Genomic DNA, 19,101 nt, shown 5'->3' on the forward strand with positions numbered 1-19,101 from the left:
TGGCTTGTTATAACCAGATTTGTGATTTAACAATCAGTTGTCGCTATACAATTATTTTAGTTTAATCTTATTTTAATTATCTTACTTTAATCTCACCATAGTGTGTTTGAAATAACACCACTGGGGGCGCTAAAGAACAACAATCACTTCCCTGTTGATACCAACAGATGGTGGTGTTTTTCGGTGATGGGTTGTAATCTTTGTTTGATAAACACATGATCTGCATGGTGACAGTCTTTAGTCGCAGGCTATGTCGTCTCTTGGGTAAACTCGTCCACATAGAAGAGGACATTTTAGAGAGTTACACTCTCGACTGATCTGGTGTACGTGTTGACTGGAGCCGGTTAGCAGGCAGCTGACCCAGCCGTCGATGACGAGAGGAAAATGTCATTCCAATGCTGACAACATTAGAACCTGGATGTTCAGAAGAACCCCTTGAAAACAGGTAACAGTACTTCGTTGTTGAGTTACCCTTGAGTACCAGTACTTTTTTGTTAAAGCTTACTCTGGCCTCACTACAGCGTTAGCTATTGTTTGTAGCTTGGAGCTAATTTTGTAAACTTCCGGTGCCTCGTATAATGGCGTGGAATCGGGTGTGTATTATTTATTATAACGTATGTTTCTGGACCTTAGTACCTCACGCTTGGCTCATATACGTGTATTAAATTGCATCACATTAATGCGAATAAGAAGATTTACAGATAAAAACACGCATGTCTTTGTAGGACTTGTATCTCTTATATATGTGGTATTTACTTACTTTATTGAGATGAGTGACGTTGGTCTGTTAAAGAAATAATAATTCCTTAAGAATTTAATATTACATTTTTAAGAAGTTTATCTCCAGATGGTCTTTTAAAACTAGATTGGTTTATTGATTAACATATTTACCTTGTGTTTTACAACGTTTCTGTTCATAGTTGTGTTAAATTTCTACAAATTTTCAACAAAGTCACATTTCATGACACAAGTATGCAGTGTTTACATATTATTAGTTGATATTACATTTTGCAAAAAAAAATGCATGTCTTTAATTTCATGGCAATAAATGGTATGTGTCAGATAGATCCTGGATGATGTTTTGCCTTCACCTGTTAAACCCTGATCCCGTTCTAAATGACTTGACTAACCTTTGTCTATCATCCGTAAGAAGGCTTCGATCTGGAAAATTAAATGAATTTTCCAAATTTTAATCTAATATACATCTGTATAACATTAGGCCCCCCTATTAATATCATTCTAATCGTTTCGTTAGATGATGACAAACGTGTCTTATCAGCTTTATATTCTGCTCAAAACTCAAAAATCGGGTATAGCTGAATATGTAAGAAACTTTGATGTGAAAATGAATCACTTCCATGCTCATATGTTAACAAAAAAGAACAAGCTTACTTTTTCTCCTCATGAATAAGGTACTAGTATTTAATTGTTTTCTTATAAACATGTAAGTAATTTATATTTATAGAGCGCTTTTCCAGATGCTTTTCTGTTTCTATTTCTTTTCTGTTTCTATTTACATTTGAAGTCAGCCGAACCAGAACCCTTTTACTAGATTTGATTATTGTTTTTATTTGATTTGGAATTTGCTGTTTTACAGTTCTCAGCAATGTTCTTCATGAAAAAAAGAAATCATAGTGGCCTCTAGGCTTAAGGAGTTTAACTGTATCGCCGGTAAAGAATAGAAAAATTAATTTATGTTCTTAACATGCAGTGAACTGTTCGAGGAAATCACAATGAAATCATTTCTATGATATTCTTTTCAAGAAATGGTCTTTTTATCTACAATACTATTCACATCTAGAAACCGCATCTGAATGTATAGACCTATATGCATTTTTTTTTACTTTTGGCATTAAGCGTTAAAGAGCCAAACTGGTGTTTTCCTGAATACATTTGTCTTTTTGCTTGACTTACTTTTGTCTGGGATTTCTTGACCTTGAAATTGATGGATAATTGGAATCTTTGGTGAATCACATGATTCTTACGCAGTGATGAAGAGAAGAAAATCTTTCATTGTTACTATAAATACAAATATTTAACTTAATGAAATAATCGTTATAATTAACATTTTGCTGTTGGAGTTTGTTGTTTTTTTTACTTTTTGCATTTGTCGTACTTGAAAGAAAAAAATCATGGTGTGTAGTTATGGTGATTAAAGTTAAATTTAATTTTTAACACGCAAACACATGAGATGTTTTCCACTCAGACGTCAGCTGATGCATTGTGATCACTACTGAGCAGCATCATTGAGTGTTAGGCTCGAGGGGAGACACATTCTTTCTTCTGCTGGTGTGTGAGTTCATGAGCCACTCCAGGGTCACATGACTTTTCCCTGAGTTTCTTACTTGGGTGGCTAAGAGAAGGCCACAAGGAGCTTGACTGGAGGATGAAGCTAATCTCTGAGCAAAGTTATGAGGTGAGACAACTCCGATTTGATGCTTAATGAGGAGTAAATAAGTTGGTTTGGTTTACCTTTGTCGCTCTTGTGTGTACACGTATGTTCAGGCCTGGTGTTGGTATGTTTAGAATTCATTCTTTCAAGTTTGTGGTTTTCTTCTTGTCAAATAAATTCTAGTTGAAGGTTCTCTAATCTAATTTTGACGTGATATAGGCTCACACTGATCTTCAGATCAATGGTTTTGTTAATCGTGGCATTATCAGATAAGAGGACGGAGGAGCTGCTCCTTATCTAAACAATTAAGTCCCTGTCACTGATGTCGTCCTGCTAGAAGACAAAACAATTTCTATAACAATCTTGGAAGGAAAACAGAGAAAAACACTGTATATTATCTAGATCATTTATTAAGCTTCACGTTTATCAAGTTGGGCAAAACGCTTGACAAATATCATGGCTCTTTGTGGTTCTCTCAAATTTAATCCATTTAACTCAATACAATCTCTGAGCTTCATTTCAAATTATATATTTTGAATTGTTGAATAGCAGTGGTTTCTTGAATATGTTTTATACATTTCTTTTATCGCTTTTTGATATTATATATATATACCCTGTATATATACTGTATATATATATATATATATATATATATATATATATATTTATAAATATTTTAAATCATAATCATAGTCACTTTATGTTTAACATTCAATACAGTATGTATAAAATAAAATTGATTTTATTTTTAAAAGTTAATATACAAATATTCACAGTGATCGTTCATTCTTTAGTTGCCATTAAACTAACCGCTAGATGCCAGCACTTATTCCCTCTTTTGCAGCTAAAGGAACAAAGAAATACAACAAGTTCCCGAAGATGACTAAGGACGAGAGGATACACAAGCAGCTTTTAAAGCAAACTTTAGCAGCTACTACAACTTCATAGAGAGCCATTTGGTCTTTAAATCCTGGAACCAGAGTCACCTACTCGGACAATACTGGGAATATATCCTACAGTATCTCAATATAAAATGACCAGGACTTGTCTTGACTTATATATCGTATTCGTTTTTAATCAGAATTTTGCCTTTCTATTGAAGGGTCCAAACTGTGAGTCCAATCCAGCAGACCTCCAGTCAGATCCTACAAATATTTATGAGGATCCAGACTATCAGCTCCATATGGCTTTGTATGATGAGAATATCCTGAAGAATCCGTTTTATGTGGCTCTGGAGAAGCAGAGACCAGACCTCTGCAGCCAAGTGGCTGAGCTTCACGGAATTGTAAGTATCATGTCAAATCTGGACTTATTCCCTATTGTCTCAAGTGTTAAATAGTTTGAACATGTCTTCAAATGTGAGAGAAAAGGGACAGGTCTTTGTTTCCCAGTGTAGAGAAGAAAGGTGGTTGTAGCAACACAAGCAAAAGGAAAGAGATTGTTGCTTTGTATTTTTGCTTAAGTACAGCATAGTTCAGCAGATATAGTCGTGTCAAAGGTTAGTGGGTCAATCCTACAATATATTTTAAGGGCGTTGACACAAGTTGGCTTGAAGCAAGATGACTTGTTATTCCTTACAAATTTGTTTAATAGCCTGCCCAAGGACGTAAGACTGGCTGAGTCTGTGCCTTTTTAACAATCCCTTTTAAAAGACACTTTTATATGCAGGCTTTTAAGCAATGTTGCCTTTTAACTTTAAACTGGATGAATTCATGGGTTTTCACTGTGTTTTATTCTAATATGCTGCTTATATTACTAAACAAAATGAATCTTTTGATTATTTTGTTGAATATTGTTTGAATCACAGTTACAGTTTCAATTTGAGCTTTTTACTTTTGATGTCAGTATCAACTAAAACAACTTAAATTCCAGCTGTTGCTAGTCAGCACTATTTAAATTAATTATTTTAATAAATCATTGTCATTAAGTCTCCTAATTAACATTTATATATGCAATTCATTAACAAAACAACAAACTGTAGGCCAGTGTATTCTGTTTAATGTCTGAGCTTAGCTTCACTGAAATATATTTTCTTGAGGTTGCCAGACCGCTCATTAAAGCGATAATACATAAGATTTAAAATAGTGTTTCTGGCCACCCTCTGAAAACTGCAGAGCTGAAATATCTCTGATTTCCCTAGGCCAACCACAGTATGTACATTGGTTTGCAAAGGTTCCATAAAATCAAGTAGACTATTGCTTTCTAACAGTTGGTTTGTGGGAGATTAAACAATTCAGTTTATTAAAACAACCTTGCCGTTTACAGGGACAATAATAACGAACATTTTAACAATAATCTAAAGAAAGGTGAGGGTTGGGACCATGACTAGAATTGGAATTACCTTTTGATTCTCCAGATTGATTATTATTGTGGCCCTTTTGGGAAAATACTTTTATGAATTATTGGGGGGGAATCAAATACACTCTTTATGTTGCTTTAAAAAAAAAAAAAAGCTGTACAAATTAGTTAAATATTACTTTACCTGATAAGATTAATGTCCCATTTATTTTCAGGTCCTAGTTCCATGTTGTGGAAGTATCAACATCAGTACAGTTGCTGACACCCAGTTTGACAGCTACATCCTCTTGCCAACAGAGGATGGATACCAGACGTGGGATGGAAAGGTCAGTTAATTCATCTTTGATTATAATTTCAGGAAAAAAACTGTGGTTGTCACTATATCCTCACAGGAGATCCGAATTCAGGACAAGCAGGTCCTTCTTGGACCTCATTTCCCTGGTCCAGTGTCAATTCCTATCCTGTTTGAGGAAACCTACTATAACGACCTGGAGCAGAGCTACAGCGTTCTATGCATCTCGAGGCCTGTGGAAGTGGACTCAAGTCCGGCCGAGCTAAGCCCACCTCCCCCATACTGCCTGAAGGGTCTAGAGGATGTCAGAGAGTTCTTGGGACGTCACGCCCAGAAGCTGGACAAGTTGATCCATGGCTTCTGTCTGGGCTTTAAAGAGCAAGAGAGAAAGGGACTCCGACACCACATAGTAGGAAAACAACTGCTTCTTTTTTCATAGTCTTTAGGGGAAGAGTGAAATTTGTTCCTGAAGCCCAGTCATGTAAAAATAACAATTGTTCCACCTACAATAGTGTTGGAAGTACAATACATTGTTCACTTTAAACAATATACAAACGTTTATTAGGCTTGAAGCTTTAGTGTCATTTGTGATAACTAATCACAATATCGTACTGATGGAGTCTTTCATTTGGAAATTGCTTTGCTTTAATATTCAACCACTGGTCAAGACTGACTTCATTAACTCGACAATAAAAAACACATTATTTCCCCATTATATAGTATGTGGGAAATAAAACATCACAAGATTATTTTAATTTAATTCAAAATTTCACTTGAGTATGATTTAAAAGAATCTTTCTTTTTCTATTTTTAAATCATTACCATCAATACAAAAACCTTTGAATGTCAAAATTAATCACAAAAACATCTATCTTAAATACCCTAAACTAGACACTTGAAACTTTTGTCCGAAATTAATCCAGAAAACATGTCACTTACCCGATTTTATTTTTCCCTACCTAGATAATCTTAAAAAGTGCGAGTCTTTCAGATAGAACAAATAGTTTTGCCTTGATTTCCTTGTGTTGCTGGTTTCATCTCGTCTCTTCTGTCAGGACTCAGTGAATGGTCTCTACACCAAATGTCTTCAGTGTCTGCTGCGAGATTCTCGTCTGGTGAGTGAAAACATGAGTTGATCATTAAAAGTTAAAATATTAGACTTAAAATATAATTTTAAATCAGGTTTTTTAAATGATCACTTAGCACTAAATAAAGGGTATAGTTGTGTCCATTGCAACATAGTTTTACTCTTTCTCCTTGTACACTTCAGTTGGACCTTCTCTCTATTCCAAAACTATTTCATGCATGGCTTTTACTTTCACCAAATGCTTGGCCTTTATGATTTGCTGTGACCTGTTATCTCTTCTAAAGTGTTAAATCTGTAACGTTTCTTGAGATATTGTGTAAGTTGACAGTTACTCTATTTTTTTGCGTTTTGTCCAGAAACTGCTTGCAAAGCAGGAAATCCAGATGACTCTGCTCAAACAGGCTGTGGAGGTAAGAAAATCCAGAATTTCATAAATCAGTGATTGCCTCAGATGATTTAAAATATTTGAAGATGTCAGTGTTTTATTAATTAAGGCAAATTCACCGTATAGTTCAGGTCACAGTAGTGCACTGTTGTGCATCTTTTGTTAAACCCAACTCAATAAATCTCAAATGATGTACCCTTCCAAGTCCTGGTCATTAATTTAATGATGTCAAAAAGGCCTTAATATTGATTATTACCAGTAGCATAGGAGGTGACAGTTGTATTCATAATTATTCAACCCTTACGGCACTAAAATTTGTTTTGTATCTTGCTTGTAATCAGGCCAAATAAAAAGATGTCAAATGGACAAGTACAACTGAAGTACAACAGATTTCATAACATCATTCAGACCTGAAACATTGCTGGCACAAGTTTCTTTCAGTCCTTCTTTTGCCACCAAGCTATAATAGATTTGGAAGTATTCTTGAACCATTATACCTCACACACTACACTCTCTTTGGGTCCCTGAGAAGCCAAACAGAACAGGGGTTCTTCTTGTTCTTTCACCTCCAGACAAATTGTGATCCATAGTCCCAAAACGTTGCTGTAAGGTCACATCACTCAAGATAACAGTATTACCAAATCAAAGTAAAAAAAAGAGATAATAGTGGGTGGGGCCTAAGCACATTTTCTAATGTGTATATTTAAATGAAAAGAGAGTTTTGTACAATGGACACATACTGATGAGTACAATAGAGGTCCAAGATCAACTGAAGAGACAATTAAAGTCTTTGATACCTTTTTATTACCATATTTTCCTAACTAAGCGATGCTACCTCCTCTCTTGACATTTTTGCAAAGATGCAGTAATGTAGAAGCTAGATGAGTATCAGTCATGTTAAATCTGATAAATTGTTGCTTTTTATGGTTCTTTTAGCATCCATAGGTGTTTTCATTACCTAGTGATAACACATGATGGAGTGTTAATCTTTAGGGGGTGTAGTTATGTTGTCAGTGAGGAAATCACAAAAAGGATATTTGTTACTGTATTTGAAAAAATGTGGTAATTTGAAACAATTTTATTGTAAGATTTAATTATTTAAATATTCAAAACATATCACATTTCCTGAAACACTTGATTGGGGTTTGATTCATGTTGAACTCGACTGTAGTTTTAAATTAATTTAAAAGTTCCTCATTTTCTTTTTAGTGACTCGTAATCCACAAAAAACATTCTTTAGTAATCTCTAGTTATCTCTCCTTGCCTTTCCCAGATGTATTTAATTCTTTCTTTTTTTTTCTCTCAGATGTATGTTCATCATGGTATCCATGATTTAATCTTTAGCTTTGTGGGAACGCTTGAAGCCAGTCAGGTAAGAGAACCAGATTATTTTTATTGTTTTATAATACACTTACCTTGTTGCATCAAAGACAATACTTTAAAAACACCTTTTTTTTATTATAAAAATTATATTTTGTATGTTGATTTTTATCAATAGAATGGTACTTTCAATCAATAGTTTTTAGTGTTTCTCGTCCTAATCTTTCTGCTCATTTCCATGAACTGTCACACATGTATTTTACAGGATGCTGCATTTAACAAAGCTACCAGGAGTCTGCAGGAGCTGCAGCTCAAAGACCTCGGTGTCAGACCAGAGTTCAGGTCAGTCAACAAGTTTCTTCTTGTCAGTTGTTGTGATCAGATTTTTTTCACCATGTGACAGATTTATCAAAGTCAGCACAATATGTGAATTAAAGATCATATGATTCAAATGTTTGCTCTTGTTGGATTTGATTTTAGTTTTTTGTCTTCCGTCAAGTTGGTAACAAAGCATTATTTGTTGTCGTCTCAAGATGCTGATTAAAAGATCAGAAATGTTCATCTCGTACCAAAGATCATTTTGAATTTAATATTCTTCAAGAAGAAAATATGCTTAGTTTATCAGTGGTGTAATGGTAATGAATGTCAACTTATGATATTGTATTGCTCAGAATGGTTACTATTAATATTTGTCCACTTGTATTAGTAACATAAGTAGACAAAACAAAACGGAGCCACATACTATTGTTTGAATTATTCATATTCACTTATTTTTTTAAGTATGATGCAGCTGAAAATAGTTTTATAATAATAAAATATCCTCTTTCTTTCCAAAGTATAAATCATATTGCTTTACTTAATCCTTTTAAAAATCTAGATTATAGTTTACTTTTTAGCCAAAATGATTCATTAGAACATATTTGTTATTAACTTCTGATATTTAATTACAGACACGTTTCTATGAATTTCTTTTCACAGGAAATCTCCTATGGGAATTTATGTCAATTTTAACATTTCTTGTGTAAGAAGCCATGATCTACGCCTGTATATTTGACTCTGGAAAATCATCTGATCCAGTCTTTAGTTACAAGTATTGTATTCCCTTTAAGAGAAAATGTGTGTTTGAAGGTCTATTTTAGGACAGTTCTGTACAGTAATTATAATAGTAATACAGATGACAATATTCATTTATTTTATCTTCTTTTTTTTGTCTTCTGAATTCCTAATCGATTAGAGTAAAACCATTTATTTTCATGTAATCCTCTTAACTAGAAAGATAACACTCTGTTTTCATACAAGTTAAACTAAAAAAATGTTCTCAAATGTCTACAGTATTAATTTGTCTCGAGCCAAAAGAGAACTGAGTCAGCTCAACCAACAGACTTCTCCCCTCCTTAAATTGCTGTGTCTGCGGCGAGTTGCTCTGACCGCCACCCACACTCCTCGTCTCTCAGGTGAGTGTTGAGGCTTCCATATCTCACAGTTATAAAACACATGTTGAAATTTATGAATGGCAACCAATTTAATGCTTACAACTTTTACTAATTTATGAACTTTTTCAATTTCCTTTAAATTAGTTATTAAATTAAATAATTAAAATATTTTTGCCATATAAACATACGAAATGAAATGAAACACATACATACAAACATTTAACCACCTGATACTTATTTATATTGTGTAAAACACACAATTTAAATCAATATTAAAATAATCCTTAATTATATGTTGATTCAAAAGAAGCAAGTCAACGGTAAAAAAGCAAGGACATCAGTTTGAGTTACTCCGGTGGTTACTTATCTGGTTGTTTTTTTTACGTTTCTGCTCCCTCACCTTTTATCTGTCTTTTATGTTTCCATGGTTACATTTTCAGAGTTTATCAATGTTTTCCCTGAGTAATTCTGTTTCACTAGCCGTTTGACTTTGTCTGATCGAATCAGGGGTGCAAACAAGGATGTCTCTGTCGCCCTTGTTATGTTTGTCCAGTTTGTTTTGAGTTTGTTTCTTCACAATGGAGTTTCCCAATGGCTAGGTTCATCCCTGGTCACTTTTTGTCGCTATGGTCACTATAAGTCCTCCTTGTGGGGAATGTTTCAACAAACAAATGAATGAATGAAACAAACATTCAAGTACAATTCATGCGCAGTCATGGATAAGAGTTGAAAGGTAAGAGGAGAGTATTTCTGCAATAAGAAGGTCATGAGAGGCTTTACAAGATATGTTAAGGTTAAGGGAGGTTACTTGCTTTTGCAACCTCTGACTGGAATTACCCGAAGTAAAGAGGAAGCAGAATTTCTGCTGTTATTACCATTTCTTTCACTTTCTTTCTGAACAAAATTGTAATTAACACCAATGATGCTTATATACTGTATATATATATATATATATATATATATATAATATATATATATATATATATATATATTCATTACAAGTTAGAAACATCAGTGTGTATGTACATCCAAAAGTCGTTTCAAAGTGAATTTATATTCAGCCTTTTCTTCTTTGTACAGTCAGTATAGATGCTGTGTGTGCAGATGACCTGCTCTCTGTCATTCTTTATCTGCTGGTCAAGATGGATATTCCCAATTGGTGAGTTCCAGAGCCACCTTTGACCTTTATTTTTTTTAAACTCCGTAGTTTGTGTTTGAAGAACAAGAAAAATAACCAGTAACTAACTTGTCTTGTGATTTGACAGGATGGCCAATCTGAGCTACATCAGAAACTTCTGCTTCAGTCACTGCAGTAAAGACGAGCTCAGTTACTGTCTGAGCACATTCGAGGCGGCAGTGGAGTTCATCAACCTGGGCAAGCTGCACAACACAGTGAGACACCCGGTTCTTTCAAGCAAAGCAATGATTTATTTCGTCTGGATCTGCTTATATTTTAACCAGCATTATTTAGATTTCATTTAATGATGGCGTGTTTACAGGTTTCTAAACAATCACAAAGGGAAATTGAATTTGCAAACTAGTAATAGTAACATGAATTAATGACAGTAACACACACTAATTACATGACACATGCATACATAAATGAAGGAATGACAAACCATCATGACACATGTGCATATGACACATACAGTATAAGGCCCACATGAGACAAAGATAATGTTAACATGACACACATACATTACCAAAGGACAACAAAACCTTTCATACATGTTTGAATAAAGTATAAATTAGTGGATTAATCTGATGAAAAGTACAAGGTGAATGTAAAACTAGTAAACAAAGAAACAAATAATATATATCGTTTTTTTTGGCACCAAATTCAAGTAGCTTTAATAAGTCTGACCAGAACTGTCTAAGGGTCTTGGAGTAGGTTGAATATGTATGCAGTAAATGTGGGAATATGTTAAAATTCCTTGCCAAATCGGTTTGCAAGGTGTTCAGGAGATAAGGTAAGGTAAGGTAAAACTTTATTGATTTGACAGAAACAGATACAGATACAGAATTAAATAACTTTAACCAGTACATTCTCATCCAATTTAATGCCAATGATCATACTTGAAGGTTAAAGTTTTGGTCATCTTTATGTAAATGTAGTTGGTTGGTTATCTGGGCAGTGTGTTTGTCAGTTCAAATCACACATACTAACAATGGTCATTTGGCCCTCTCTCTTCAGGGAACTGGGAAAATGAATGATAAGCCATCATTTGCAGACAAGATGAGTCTTCTAGTTCAGAGCTCAGCAACGCCGATCCACTGTCTGTTTGAGGTGAGAACAGCTTTGAAAATGTTTTTATATTTTTTTTTTATGACAAACCACATGTAAAAATGGAACCTTGTTCCTTTTGATCATCTTGTAACCAGTTAGTAAAGATGCAGGTGCTTCAACTAACACAGGAGTTGTACATGGAACATGTATAATAATCAGTACGAGTACAAAGTGAATGGATTTATACGACGGGAAGGTTGTTAATTACATTCAGGTAAATTTAAATGTGGGGAAAGTCCAGGACTAGAAATAAAAACACGATGTCAGCTCAAGGAATCTAACTTCAAGGGTTGGCAACAAGCCTCATGGTCAGACACCTTCTGTGGATGTCAGTTGACTCTGGTTAGTGGTAAAATGCTTTGTATTACACCCTGTTTTTATTAATTTATTCCAAAAGATGCATTACAAAACAACCTAATATGGCCATGGTGTACTTTTCTTTATTATGTTTGAAAAGTGTTGCTGTAAGCATTGTTCACTAAGTCATGTTCAGGAGAGTGTTACAGTGTTGATGTGTTTTAGCACATAGCAAATGGGAACGAGGTCGAAGTTGAGCGTCTGCTGGGAGAGGGAGAAGGTGATGAGGATGGCAAGATGTGTCACCCCCTCTGCTCCTGTGATCACTGTGACCTCCAGCTGGCAGGGTAAATGTCACATGTCTAATAGGAATGAACAAACAAACAAGAACTAGGTTGTTGTGCATTTCAGGCATTTCAATGACCCGTCCATCGTTACACCGTTCTCGAGGGACGACAGAGGATACACTCCGCTGCATGTCGCTGCCATCTGTGGTGAGCAGCTGTAACTTGACAAAACAGAAGACTTCACTTGTAAATCCTAATACATTTGTGTGTGTTCCAGGACAGGCACAGTTGATTGATCTGCTGGTGTGTAAGGGGGGTCCTGTCAATGCCACAGATTATCACACACTTACACCTTTACATCTGGCCTGCCAGAAGGGATATCAAGGAGTCACGGTAAGCAAACATTGTGTCTGATCATTAATGGTAAGTAAGTAAGTAATAGTTATTTGTAAAGTGCCTTTCTAGACTAGGGTCAAAAGCAATTAAAACATGTATAAATACCTAGAGATTTAAAAACTCTAAAAGGACAAGACATAAGACAAAGGAGTCTCTGAAATCAAGGAAAAAGTCTGCACAAATAAAAAGGTCTTTTAGATGTTTCTTGAAGGAGTCAGTAGACTCCATCAAACAAAGAGGTAGAGGAAGATTGTTCCAAAGCTTGGGAGCAACAGCCTTAAAGGATTTCTCTTCTCTGGTTCAGAAGCTTTTGCGAGGAACCATCAGTTAATTCTAATCCAAAGACCTAAAGAGCCCGAGTTGGGGTGTAAGGCTGGATCAGATCACTGATGTAAGGAGGAGCTCAAACCATGAATAGATCTGAAATTGATCCTGAAAGAAACTGGCAGCCAATGCAAAGTTTTAACGATCGGAGAAATGTGAGTTCTTCTACTAGAGCTGGTCAGAATTCTCGCTGCAGAGTTTTGTATTAACTGCAGTCGAGACAGCTACTTCTTGTTTAGACACGAAAATGAACTGTTACAATAGTCTACACGAGAAGACACAAATGCATGGATTACAAGCTTAGAGTTTAGAGATTCTTCTCAGTAAAAGGAAACTGTTTTTGGTCAGTTTTTTGCAGTGTTGTACTAGAGACGTGTTTTTGTCAAGTACATTAATGACCTTTATCTTTCTAATTTGTAAAAGTGACAAAACTATATTTATTTTTGCTGTATTTGCAGCTGCTGCTGCTTCATTACAAGGCCAACACAGATGCTCAGGATAATAACGGAAACACACCGCTACACCTGGCTTGCATGTACGGACATGAGGATGTAAGTCAGCTTGTTTTTTAATAGTTGGTAGCACCCCTTTTTTCCAATAATAAGGGCATAACAAGGACTAGTTGCTCAACATACTGCATGAAAAAGCCTGTAAAAAATTCCAGTTATTTACAGTCAACTTATTTGAGTTATTTAAGAACTTTAATCCTTCGATGCAGAAGGTTTGACTATTTAAAAAAATGCATTTTCCTAATTTTCAATGGTACTTTTTGACAGTGTGTTAAGGCTCTAGTCTACTTCGACATCCAAACGTGTCGACTAGACCTGCAGAACGACAAAGGTGACACAGCACTACACATGGCAGCACGCTGGGGCTATGAGGGAATCATCCAGGTTCTGCTGGAGAATGGGGCGACCACTGACATCCTCAACAAAAACAGGGACTCGCCACTGCAGTGTGCACTCAACTCTAAGGTCTGTGTCATAGATTTCTACCCAGTGATGGTGAAGTCACACCATCAGTACATTAGCATCTCCCAGAATATGCTTATTTTTAAACACTCTTGGTTACTTCACCTTCTTTTATTTGTTGAAGCAAATGTTGGAAAAAAACTGATTTGTGCATCTGCAGATTTTGGCTTTGCTGGAGTTGAGTCAAAACAACCGCAAACATTCAGGTGGGAGACATGTGAGTCAAACTGAATTTTTTTTCTCTCTGTAACTTATAATTCTGAGTTGCCAGTTTTTATTAACTTTACCCTGAATAGCCTCCTGTTGTCCTCTTTTTTCTTCTTCTGCTTGAATTTGACTTGCTTGTTCTGCATCATTTAAATTTTTTATTTACGCTTTGAGTGAAAGTCTCCTTTATCTCCTAACTTTCATTGTAAATCACTGTATGAACGAAGCAAAAGTCAGTTAATGATTTCTTTGATCGAATGTCAGCCTTCTTTTATTCTCTCAGTCTCCTTGTCGCTCGACTCAGACCTCGGACAGTAGTAGCCGTCGTTCTTCCATCTCCAGCACCTCTTCTGGGGGATCAGAGGTCAAACCTGAGGTGGAGCGTGTCCGTCACAGAGAGGTATTAACTATCAAAGATGAGTTTTTTTTTAATGATTATTCGGTTATTACAAAAGTGACAGAAGAATACAATAATTTAGATGCTCCTTCATGTTTCCATGGTGACAGTTTACTGTGTGATTGACAGGTGGAGAAGCTGTTACGCGCCGTGGCTGATGGTGATGTGGAGATGGTGAGCTGATGCTGATCTTTCAACTACATCAGTTCATGTTTTTGTTAATGTGGTTTGTTTCAGGTGCGCTACCTGTTGGACTGGATGGATGAAGAGGATGAAGAAGCTGAGAACAGAGAGGCTCCTCTATGTCACCCACTGTGTCAATGTCCAAACTGTGCTCCCACTAAAAAGGTCTGAATTGAATTTACTGCACAGGAACATTCAATTCAGCTGTGATGCAAGTAAATAATATGACAATTGCAAAATAAAGTATCAGAATCCTTGAGTTTTAAGCTACAGCAACATGTTTCAAATGTTTATTTTATTGAGAAATATTGCTAAGACAGAGATTTTAGTTTTTGCAAATAATTCACTTTAAAATCTGACTGAAATTGGTTGTAATACTACAAAATTCTAGGTGATAAAAGGATCAGCTGGTGTATAAATGTTTTTTTTTATTTCAGATGCCTATCCTTCAGCCTGGTGCACTTGGTGTTAACAGCTGCAACATTGATGGATTCACACCACTACATGTCGCTGCCCTGCACGGCCACTCTGAGCTCAGCTCACTGCTGATTCGTCACGGAGCCATGGTCAACGTCCGCACCAACCAGAGCACCACACCTCTACACCTGGCATGTCAGAACAGCCACATTCAGGCACGTCATGCTAATGGAAGCTTCTCTCAAGGAACCACAAGGTTTATTCTCGGCTCAACATGTCCACAGGTGGTGAGATTTCTGCTTGAGTGCAACGCTAAACTCAATAAAAGAGATCACTATGGCAACACGCCACTGATGCACACCTGTCTCTGTGGAAACCTGGAGACCACGACTACTCTTCTGCAGGTCAGCTAGTATTTTCGCCTTTGTGTCGAGTGTGCTTTAAGATGTCAACCAAGTGTAATCATTTTCAGAGCAATGCCCTCGTAAATGTTGCAAACAATCAAGGGAACACAGCGCTACATGAGGCTGTGCGTGGCGGTCACCAGGCTTTGGTAGAGCTTCTGCTGAGGTGTGGCGCTTCTCCAGGCCTAAAGAACAAGAGGCAGAGGACACCCCTGGACTGCGCCTATGAACTTGGTGGCAAAGTGAGTCCATATCCTGAGTCTATTTGTTCCTGCTTTGGCCCAGTGTCGGAATGTTGTCATAGAAATTTTGAGAATTGTGTGATTATGTCCAGATGGTAGAGAGATGACTTATAGCTAAGAAGTTGCGGGTTCCATCCCAGCCTTGTATATGTTGTTTCCCTGGGCCCTGATTGATGCTATCGGCGAACCGGTGTAATGCATCACAGCCTTCCTCAAACAGTGTTTGAATAATTAATTGAATAGTAAAAACTAGGAAAAGGCTCTTGGATCGGCCTGTTTTTATCTTTCTGATAATGTCAAAAACCATTATCGAAGTTAAATCAACTGACGTCTCGATTCCACTTCCATCAAGCATTTTAGTGGTCAGGTGGTTATGAAGCTACGCTCGTCTAATTCAGGCTCCATCTTTCCCACCCAAGGTACTTTAACTTCTCCACCTCAAAACACATGTGAACTGGTACACAAACTCCTATGAAATTTCCATCAATCTTCTTCAACCATCAACCGAGTCCGTGTTATTCTGCAGTTTAAACACATAATCCATTCCCCTTTTATTCTGCCTTTTTCACCGGATTCCAGAAAACTAAATTAATAAACCCAGATGTCTTGAGCTCTGTTAGAATTAATTTAAACATTTCTGGATGTTATTAGTATTTCTCATGAGCTTTGAACATGTCTTGTTTGACTTTGTCAAGACAAATTCAATGAAATCCAATGTGTTATTTTGAATCAGTATTTCTCTCTTTCACTGTTACTCAATCACACAATGGACCTAAATGTTACATACAGTCCAAAAAATTCAATTTACTGAACTGTGTAAAACGTAGACTCTGCTTAAGCCCTCTAATCATACCAGGTTAAAAATGTCAACCTACACTATTGTGCTAAGATTGAACTGAAACAAAAAAAAAGATTGAACTGAAACACTGGTCTGTCTGTGTAGAACATGGAGATCCTCAGAGCCCTACAGAAAGCATCTGGACTAACACCAGATGCAGAACCAATCAAACTTCTCTCTGTGCCAAAAGGAGCTCTGGGTAAGTGTTTGAATCGAAAGGAATTGCTCTTCTTCAAGTTGTTGAGGGTCAGTTTCTTCCTTTCAGCGCATTCCTTCGTTCAGCGCCTGCGTCAGGATCAAAACAACGGCAGGAGACAGAAATTGGCCGAGTCCATCAGCAGGTGCAGAAAATTAACCATCAACCAGTCTTACAACATAAATCTAAACTTCTTCTATACCCAGGACTCGGCAGATAAAGAAATGTTCTTCTGGTTCTTCTCCACAACGTTCACCCAACTTCAACCAGGTAACATCATTAAGCAAGCAATGAAAAAAACATACTTTTATCGTTAGGCTGTTCTCGCTTACATGTTTGTAAGTAAATGTGTTAAAAGTAAAAAAAATAAAATAAAAAGGTGTAACTTATAGGTTTCATGTTTTCTTTGTGTCTTCAGATGAACCATGAACGCAGGAGGCTGAGGCGAGGTCAGACGGTGGAGGTGAGCTGTCACTCAGAGGACCCTCAGCCTCGTCACAAAGAGCCGTCTCTGACTCGCTGTCACACCCTGGACATAGCAGATGCTTCCAACACTGACTCTCTGGAAAAATACTCCTTCCAGACCGGTGATGACAATCCACCAGAGGATGATGTCACAGCCAGTAACAATGACGATGAAGACAAAACACATTCTGACTCCGTCACCAATGGTCACAACGGTTTGACCCCCTTCAACAATGTAATGTCCCAGGTTGAATCTTTGGACCTCTCAACCTCTCACCAGGACACCAGTGAAGGTCAAAGCCAAAGCACAGTCAATGGAGGATTAAAAGACTCATTCAACCAGACACTGCCCTGAGTTTTGTCTACATCTTCCAGACGCCTGAAACTAAAGGACTGTGGCAAAGCAGAGGCTGGTCATAATGCTCCTAACATTTCACGATGACTGAACATTGATTTCACACCTAAACACTGACAGAAACCCACAAGCTTCACGATGTCAAATGTGACATTGCTACAGCTGATTTTTTTACTTTTTCAGGCAAACACAAACAATAGGAACACAAACACCGTTTCACTTCTTTATCTGACGGCTCTAAATAGGGCCAAGCAGCCGTCTGGGGAAAATACAAAATACAAATGTTAAAATCATTTGAAGGTTTGCAATGATTGATGAAACGATTCCTGGCTAAATTAATTGAAATCAACCCATTTCCTAACTAGTATTTGAGAATTCTCCTTCTAACTACTTTTGAAACAGCAATATTTTGTGGTTATTCGAAAGTAAAAATTATTTAAATTGTTTGGTAGACAAAAATATTTCACTTAATAAATCAAATCCCTTCTTTCCGACCGCTAGTTTAATTCCTTTTCTGGAAAATTTCAACTTTATTATGAATACATTTACAAACCTTCATACAGGATCGTTTTCGGGTCCAGTTGGACCATTTCTATCCTCCATCCCACATAGAAACTACACAACTTTTAACGCTGGACTGCTTAATATAGACAACATTTTCATACTTTCTAATTATCATTATTTATTGAGAAGACTACCTTTTGGTGCCTTTATGTTGACAATTGTTTAGTTTGCTCGGAGAAAATGATGTCATGATTTCTTGTCTTAAATTCACTCCAGCCATTTATCAATGTGTGTCAATGACCTGTTCATTTAATTGAATGATTCACATCATTTCATGTTAAATCCCCCATGACTCACTGTTGACAGTTATTTTAAATGAATGGCACGTTTATCCCCTGCATGTTATATCTTCCCAGCATTATCCTCATTGTTGACATGATGTAAGTAAGTAAGTAGACATAATGATGTCATGTTTGAACCTCTGAAATAATGAAAATGGTAGAGGCAGATTGTATTCATGTTAAAAGTTGAGCAAAGACAACTATAGCCGTCAATGTGAACGAACACTTAGGATCGAAATCAGCACATCGTAGAGTAAAAAAAAAAAGAAGGCACATTTTATTTTACGTTTGAAACATGGGGACGGAAGATGAAATTCACATCAAGCACTTTTTTCTTTCTTTTTAAAAACATGAAAAGGGAAGAAACCAATTTTCAGAGAACCACATCAATGTTTTGCATTTCATGTTTGCAATAATGTCGTATTGATTTGCCTTCACAATGTCTCTTTGAACCAGATTTGCTTTTTAAAGAGTTTCCGGATGTTTATATATGGCCTCGAGTAACCAAGGGAAATTAATCTGCTTTTTTTTCAATGTTCTTATCCATTTGTAACAAATTATTTCATCACATTCATTTAAAAACATTTATTGTAAAAATTCAAATTTGCAAATGTGCTGGATCAGGATTTTAAATCAACAATTTTTTTTGGTTTTAACTATGTTTTATTCCTCACAAGCCGACTCATTCTCTTCTGATTCTTTGAAACCGCATGTGGATGTGCCTTATTTAACTCACTCCGAGAAAATAAATACTTCTTGATTAGCATTGTGGATTTAAAAGTT

The 19,101-nt window shown here is 36.3% G+C and overlaps 1 protein-coding gene across 1 annotated transcript; it reads left to right on the plus strand.

Annotated features, from left to right (window-relative positions):
* Window positions 1-194: 194 nt before the first annotated feature.
* ankrd27 (ankyrin repeat domain 27 (VPS9 domain)) lies at window positions 195-19,084 on the plus strand. The gene is made up of 28 exons (XM_087798205.1): window positions 195-445; window positions 3,495-3,677; window positions 4,906-5,016; window positions 5,083-5,391; window positions 6,038-6,097; window positions 6,426-6,479; window positions 7,761-7,826; window positions 8,040-8,116; window positions 9,107-9,228; window positions 10,288-10,366; window positions 10,473-10,599; window positions 11,402-11,494; window positions 12,017-12,138; window positions 12,203-12,285; window positions 12,356-12,471; window positions 13,257-13,349; window positions 13,575-13,772; window positions 13,930-13,986; window positions 14,260-14,376; window positions 14,503-14,547; window positions 14,611-14,721; window positions 14,994-15,188; window positions 15,258-15,377; window positions 15,446-15,619; window positions 16,563-16,656; window positions 16,723-16,798; window positions 16,860-16,923; window positions 17,072-19,084. Exons 2-28 carry the CDS (start codon window positions 3,576-3,578, stop codon window positions 17,471-17,473), a joined length of 3,267 nt encoding a protein of 1,088 aa, XP_087654331.1. The 5' UTR covers window positions 195-445; window positions 3,495-3,575; the 3' UTR covers window positions 17,474-19,084.
* The last annotated feature ends 17 nt before the right edge of the window (window positions 19,085-19,101 follow it).

This window comes from Callionymus lyra, chromosome 8 (assembly GCF_982586985.1).
Source record: "Callionymus lyra chromosome 8, fCalLyr1.hap1.1, whole genome shotgun sequence".
NCBI lineage: Eukaryota > Metazoa > Chordata > Actinopteri > Syngnathiformes > Callionymidae > Callionymus > Callionymus lyra.

Excerpts from the sequence above, each read along its gene's own strand:
- ankrd27 (XM_087798205.1), top strand. The coding sequence starts at position 3,576 with ATGGCTTTGTATGATGAGAATATCCTGAAGAATCCGTTTTATGTGGCT. Across the intron at positions 6,098-6,425 it reads TGCTGCGAGATTCTCGTCTG|AAACTGCTTGCAAAGCAGGA; the intron begins GTGAGTGAAAAC and ends CGTTTTGTCCAG. Across the intron at positions 11,495-12,016 it reads CGATCCACTGTCTGTTTGAG|CACATAGCAAATGGGAACGA; the intron begins GTGAGAACAGCT and ends GATGTGTTTTAG.